This window comes from Leptosomus discolor, chromosome 1, assembly GCF_034619465.1.
Source record: "Leptosomus discolor isolate bLepDis1 chromosome 1, bLepDis1.hap2, whole genome shotgun sequence".
NCBI classification, from domain to species: Eukaryota; Metazoa; Chordata; class Aves; order Leptosomiformes; family Leptosomidae; genus Leptosomus; species Leptosomus discolor.
Genome location: NC_141391.1, coordinates 120,629,573 through 120,637,040, shown reverse-complemented (window position 1 = coordinate 120,637,040; position 7,468 = coordinate 120,629,573). Strand labels below are relative to the sequence as shown.

General features: G+C 38.2%; 1 protein-coding gene across 1 annotated transcript; it reads right to left on the bottom strand.

Annotated features, from left to right (window-relative positions):
• Positions 1-2,166: 2,166 nt before the first annotated feature.
• CGGBP1 (CGG triplet repeat binding protein 1) lies at positions 2,167-7,137 on the bottom strand. The gene has a single exon (XM_009954298.2). It carries the CDS (start codon positions 7,135-7,137, stop codon positions 6,634-6,636), a length of 504 nt encoding a protein of 167 aa, XP_009952600.1. The 3' UTR covers positions 2,167-6,633.
• Between the last annotated feature and the right edge of the window lie 331 nt (positions 7,138-7,468).

Genomic DNA, 7,468 nt, shown 5'->3' with positions numbered 1-7,468 from the left:
AATAAGTGGGGGGGGAAACAATTTAAAGCTAATTACAAAACAATTAGGGTAAGGATGTCTCATTTACTACAGTGAAATCTAATACTGAATTTGGAAGCTATTCTGCACACTGAAGGACAGATTAAAAAAACACTTGAGGGAAACCAACATACAAAAACCCCCTAAGAACCTCTAAAGCTCCTAATTATTTTTCTTCCAGCTTTGAACAGAACTACTGAATGATACCCTCTCTCCACTGCATTGCTGTAAGCTACTCTATTGGTTAGGAGAAAATGCAAGATTTCCTTATTTTCCTCAGGGACATGGTAGTTCTCACTGAACAGAAGGATCAGATAGAAGGAAAAAGTAGAAGTATCCACTGCAAGACAGTAGAAACTTCTTAATGAATGTGCACTCTTATTTTAGTGTGTTCATGGAGCATATATGATATGAGAGCACTGGTCATTTTGCTGCACTTTGCTTTTACTTCCCCTTCCTGTGCACTACTAGACAGGAGAGGACACATAAAGAGAGCTAAGTACTTAGGTACATCTAAAACATGAATAAATGTAAACTGCTTGTGGTTGTTTGGCTCAGCTGAACACAGGCTTTGCATACCAGCTGAAACCAGTTGTGTCTTCCTCCATGTCTAACAAAACTTCTAGCAAAATAGATGTTGTTTCGCAAGACTAAATCTTCAAACGTTTCTGGTTTCTGAAACCTAAAGCGAGCATGGAGTTGGGACACTCAAAAGCTAAACTCAGACTGAAAGAGCTATTCAGCAATTGTTTATAATTTCTATTTTATACTTAATTTTCTATTTTATAGAACTGTATTAAGTATACCCAATACATAACATCTAGCTTCAGGGACAACACCAGTCTTGAAGCTGCCCTTTGTCAAGCCTGAGTGACAGCTGCAGTAGCTCTCTGTATCCTATCTCAGCGCCTGCACCTTGTGCTTTTACCTGAGATGTGCTATCTGCTTTTGAGTATGAAAGAGGTGGCCTCTACCACCAGAAGACCAATAAATCCCAAATCACTTGTAGAAAAAGTGGTGGGATGGGCAAAAAAAAATCCTTACCTGACTTAAGCAGAACTGCCACAGACTGTCTATCCTCCAGACTCTGCTGTCCAGCCTACGTAAATGACAAATGTCAAACTAATTATCAGTGTAAGAGTGGCCTAAAAGCAGTTATGTATACTTCATCCTACTGCGTCTTGGATGTGGGTTAAACTGCATGATTCAGTTAAAGTAAAATGCCATCGTAAGAATTTAGCATGGCCTAATTACTATACTTTAAATATATACTCTACCAGATTCTGCATCAGCTTCCACACCAATCCTTACTGGTATGTTGATTTTGCAAGTATACATCTGCCGTTTCAGAGAGGAATTGTCCACACAAGAAAACTTTACAAAAGGATATGTTTATTTCTATCTTTTCCATTTGATATAAGGGCAACAAAAAGCAACTTGATCTTAATGTGCTGCGACCTGAAAATGGCTGAAAAGGAGAAAGTAATGATTAACAAATTCATGAGTTGAGAGGTTGCACGAGTTTATCACTGATCCATCACGAGATGTCCAACCAGATAAGAATTCAGGAAAAGAAACATGTAAACAATCAAACCTACACTTGATAATTTTGATGGCATGGTGTTATTTGCTCAGTTTTCATGAAGTCCCTAAGGGAGACACAGATCGAACTGTGACCTTTTTGCAGATAGTTTGGAAAGCCCCAGTTCTTCCACATTGCAGAAGCCTTTCCTGAAAGGACCATAACAATTACTTCACTTGATGTTCACTTGCAACAGAAGGTGTAATTAGGGAATTTGTCACAATGAAGAGTCACATACTTGACAGGAAACAGTGGTTCTGTATAACCACTCCTGAAACAGACCTCAGTGTGATTGTAGAGATACATCAACAAACTGCTTCAACATATAGTTTGATATCACCTTAAGCTACAACAGCATGTAGATCCTTTAATTTTTCCTGTCACCATCCATTTCTATTACCTTACATTACCATTATACGTGAACCACCACACGTTCTTTATCCGCTTTCTTGGGAAAATAAGAGATCATGCATAAATTCTACGAAAAAGGAACGCCGCTTTTTTTTTTTTTTTTCTAAAAAAAGGACTATTTTTCCATTACCAAGTAAGAATTACAAAGTAAAGTATTTCTCGTCCAATAATATTTTATTATAAAAACTTAAATCACTCACTCTGGTCTTACTGTTCTAACAGGAAGACTTGTGGCACTGCAGGACCAAGGTATTTTCAGCTTCACTCTAGTATCTAATCGTATGTTCATCACTTGTTTAAATAAAACCATTTCTGTGGCCACTTACCATCAGCAAAACATCCCTACCACCAAACCAAAAATAAAGCATCTTCACTAGCCCAAAAGAGACTAAACTCTAATAGCTTTATTACAGTGAGAAGCTTTGTTAAAAAAAAATTTATTTTGAAAGTTAGACACAACCTTAAAATTGTACAAAGACAACAAGCACTCAAATTACACAGAGTTAGCAGTGAGTACAATGTGAACACAACAACAGTGAGTCTTGCCTCTCCTTATATGTAAATATAAATAGAGATTATCCGTGCCAAACTTCCAGCTCTTTTTTTTTTTTTTTTCCTTTTTTTTTTTTTTTTTCTTCTTTTTCCTGAAACCCAGCTCATTATCCTGCAAAACCTAGCAGGGAGCATTTCACTGTTCAGTTTAACAGAATTGCTAAAAGGGGCTCTGGCTAAAAATAGTCCTTCTATCATGAGAATATCCCATACTTTGCAGAACCAAGTTTCTCTCTCAATTGAAAAACAGCTTTCCTTTTCATTATGTTGAACACTTCACCTCCTCTAGGGACCTGCCAAATTACAGGCTTCAAAATGCTTCAAAATATTAGAACTTGCTCATGTTTTCTCAAGAACATGCAAGCTGAAACTAACAGTCACAAAACAGAGAATGTTTGTGATCGTAATTTACTCTTTGAAAGTGTTATTCCAAGAAAAGCACTTTGGAGCAATTTTAGCTGTGAGTTGGCTAAAGTAATACAAGTACATGGTCAGAGAAGAAAATATTTCTTCTTCTTTTTAATATTACATTTAGAGCTTCAAATATATTAATCAAACCACCTGGCAAAAAGTATCCCTTATATCTTGTCCCTACATATGCATATAAAACAAAAAGCAGATGTTGCTACCACCCTCCCTTTACTTCTGAGAGCACCCTTTACAGTAAATACATGGAAAAATGATGCAGTGTTCTTGCAGAAAAAGTAAAACCCCGTAGAGACTGTTAAACAACTTTACCACAGTCTCTGTTCTAGGAATTAGTTATTACTTAGGTTTAGATATACCAGAAAACTTCTGCTGTAAATCTTCCCTAAGATCAATAGCAATTAAACCAAGGTGATGCTTTATCCAACTATAGCCACACTGGCAAAATCATGCTATGAACTTTACTGTTTGCAGGACTCTGTTCCAAAACTCAGTGCAATTGGTTTTACTTTTAAAGAAAACAAGTGTAACTGTCTTGTTGATGATCTGGGTTATGTCCATGAATATAAACTTATTTATTATTCTTTCTAGATTACCTGGAAGTGTTTTATTTTTCATTGTTTTACTCCACTATGAATGTTTGTTGCAATGGATCAGTATCTTGATTTTCACAAAGCTTGAAAAATGTTGTGGTTTGTTATGGGATTTTTAACAAAAATATCCTATTATTAAGAATCCAGTGTCCTACAAACTGCTGTGCACTGGAATTAAGTCAGTTCCGTTCAAAATCCTGGCAAACAATTTTTGCATCCAAATTGTTATGAGCTGGTAGCCTATGGCTATGCTGATAATGTTCCTCACCAGGCTCGTACCCTGTGCAGTAATTCTGCATAAAAAAGTTAATTGGTACTAGAATAAGTAGTGAAAACACTTACAGATTTGTATTAATTCTGCAAATTGAGGCTCTGTACACAGACTGCTTTATAAGTAGAGTAAGCTTTTGAGAAACTAAATGTTCTAATATTGCTTTGCCTTACTGAAAATGACTGGTTTGTTTTGGGTTTTTTTAACCAAACTTCTTGATGTTGCTAACTTTTATTTTTATGCAAAACCGTGCAAGTGAAAGTAACTAATTTTTTTTTTTTTCAGTTGTGGAAGAGCCTATTTAATGTTACCACTAAGCTTTTAAAAATGTCTGTCAGTTTGCCAGTCAAGAGAAAAAACATACAGTATTGAATTCTATATAAAAGGGTTATGGGGTGCAGCCTGTGAAATCCCACGTTAGGAAGAACTGAGCTCATTAGCCCAAATTCATATCTCTTAATCATACCATCTTCTCTAGATGCTTTTGTTTAATGGAAGCCTGTTTTCTCAATATTCCATTGTCTTCTATTTGCTTCAATTCTAAGATAGCACTCATAATGTAAAAAAAAAAATTTGAAATTAAAGCAAGGATGTTATTTCACAACAAAACATCAGCTGTAAAAGAACACTTTCAATTATTGTCGGGACAGAAAAGGCTATTGGCAGTGTACCTTTCACTTGGCTTAAGAAGATTTATAAAACAGTTCTAGCCCACGGCAATTCATGCTCTTAAGCTAAACCCAAACTCGTGCAATAGTAAGCGATATTTTGGAAGTCACATTTTGATATCTAGGATTAGAGAAAAAAAAATGACTACTGTTATTTCTGTCTGAAGTTCTAAACCAGCAACCAATATCATTGACAGGATTGCCATGGCTGCATGGAGTCCCACTAGCTTCAACAGGGACCGAAGGTGCAGCAGTGTACTGAGTACCCAAGTACTGGTACACATGGACAGGCAGCTCTCTGCTTCTTGGTTTTGTCCACTGATTCCAACAGGTCTCATAGCAGAGGGCTGCAAGGCGTGGTTATATGGTAACACGAGTGCATTTCTGTAGCAGCTAATTGCACAAAAAACAGTTGTTACTAAGTATGTAAGTCTCTCTCAATCCAGCAAAAGAGACTGCTCTAGAAATAGCTAGGGAAATAGCTACAGAAACAAAACAAGCAGGCTATTTTGTCTCTTTTTAGCAATTACTTAGTATTGCTGCAAATATCTGGAATAAAAGAACTACTGAGAAACAGATACTGTGAAACTCCACTGGGGAAAGGAAGCTGAACAGAACAACTGGCTCCACCCCAGGGAGTTAAAGCATGCTTACGCCGTGGTATCCACCAAGTGGAGGATTTCTGTGGTACTAGAAGATGCCTGGCACCTCCCTGAACCTGGAGCATCTCAAGGAAATCTAGAGCAAGCAGGAGTCAGTCATATTCCAACACCTTGCACAATGCTCCCTCATTCCATTAAAAACCACTTTATCGAGCACGTACAGTAAGCAAACTATTTGGCGTAACGATTTGGAATAGCTCAGTAATAGTTTACTAGATTAGGGAGAGGGTAACGTTATTGAAATTCTTCAATTTCCCATTTTACTTTTTGCCAGTCCAACAGACGTGGTCTTGGCACAGATTGAGAAATACAGCTTAGGTCTGTAATTCCAGTATAGCTTCAAAGTGTACACGCTTTCCTATTTGCTCTTACTGTTATTGAACAGCCTTTGCAGTAACTGCTTTGAAAACTATTTTAATCACTTTACCTCCTTTGACTAAAAGGCTGAGCACAAGGCCAGAGATGTAGAGGACCTTCAGGGAAAGATGGAGGAGCCTCTTCTCCTGTGCACTGTGAAAAAGCTTTCTCAACTCCGCAACTGAGTGCCTCCCCCACCCCCAATTTAGATTTAGCATCCTTTGTCCTGCTAGTAACAAAAAGGCATTAATCCTCTCTACTAAGATCTTGGTCCAGTACAAGCTTCACTTGCCAGCAGCTGCACTGCTTACCACACTCAGTAACTGGTTTGTCTACTCAACTTTCAAAGATTGGCACTGAAACTGAAGGGGACATGTTAAACAGAGAATGAAACCACGATTTTAAAAAAGTGGGCACGGGAAACCTGCAGAACTCCTAGCTTTATGAGAATAGTGGAGTTCAGAGGTCAACACAAGAGACTGGCAATTTAAGCTAGACAATGAATACAGCCACAGTTGCGCCAAACAGGGTTAAGAGAGTATTCTAGAAGAAAAATGTTTCCCGCTTTAGAACGTAAACCAAACTTGAATAGGAATTTGCAATAATCCTCCCCCAACAAAGTAGTTACATGTTAACTAACCATTCTACAGCTTCTTGCATTTCAAACGTACAGCACTTCTCGGTCACTCATGGACAGGATACTAGACAAAGCAATCCATTGACATGATTAACGATCCCTATCGCACCGTCTTCCTCGTATGTTCAGATGCACAGTTTAGGTGAGCGAGGTCCTCCATCCAAGTGCCTTCTGCTTAGCATCAGTTACAGCCAGACTGAACATAGATAAGATGTATGCCAGGTATTTTCCCTACATTCATCGTGAGTTCTACACCAATGTAGCTCTGAAGTCTACAGCAGGGTTAGCAACAGTCCGTGGCATACCACTAAGTTCACAAATAGATTGTCATTTCTACAATAATACAAAATAGCTTGTAAAACCAATATGTTAACACTGTATATATGCATGAATATAAAAATAAACCACACCATCAATATGTAAAACTTCACAATGATGATGAAAACAGTTTTCTTCTCAACGGTCTTCAGTATTGATGAGTTGGTTCTCATTGTCATACCCATCAGGCAGGTATGCTTTCCTTAGCTGGTCTGACTTAGGTATCGAACTGCCGTTCTTGACGTAGCGGGACAGGAAGGCTCGCACAGATGGGTGATCAGCCTTCTCAAGTGGAATATTAGCTTCCAGGCACATTTTCACAAAGTCCTGGATGACGCTGGTTTTCTCTGTCTGGGCAGTACTGTTGCACTGAAGTGAGGCAGTCAGAGTCCTTTGCTTCTTCCTGATGTTCTGTTCTTCAAACTCTGCCTTTCGCTTTGTGTGTGTTTTAGACTTGAGGTGGTCATTGATTGCAGACTTGCGAACGTGATTCAGAACCACATTGCAGGACGTACAGAAGAGTTTTCCTCCATCTTCGTGCAGCTCACTGCCAAACTCAGTTACACGATCCTGAGGCGTTACATACAAAGCAGTCTTCGAGCGGTTACGTGATGGAGCGGACTTCACTCCAAATCGTTCCATTGTTGCCTTCAATAAACTTTACTTGAAAGCTGAAAAAGAAAAAAAAGATTGCTGTTAAAGTCTGCTAATTATTTCAGATGCAGTCTATTCAATATCCAATAGAGTGCTTATTGACACATCTAAAAGAGAATCACATATACGTGTGTGAAACTATTACTGAAAGGTTCTTCATCTTGAAGTTCAAAGAACTTGGGAGACCACAGTTCCTCATGGGTCAGAGTAATATACTTTTTAGTTTCTACAACTACAAAGCTCAACAGAATGCTCAAAACTCAATCTGTTCAGCGCTGAAAGTCAAACAGAAAGGCTTTTTCCTTTTTCTTGAAGACAG

Coding starts and splice junctions, on each gene's coding strand:
- CGGBP1 (XM_009954298.2), bottom strand. CDS start 7,137: ATGGAACGATTTGGAGTGAAGTCCGCTCCATCACGTAACCGCTCGAAG.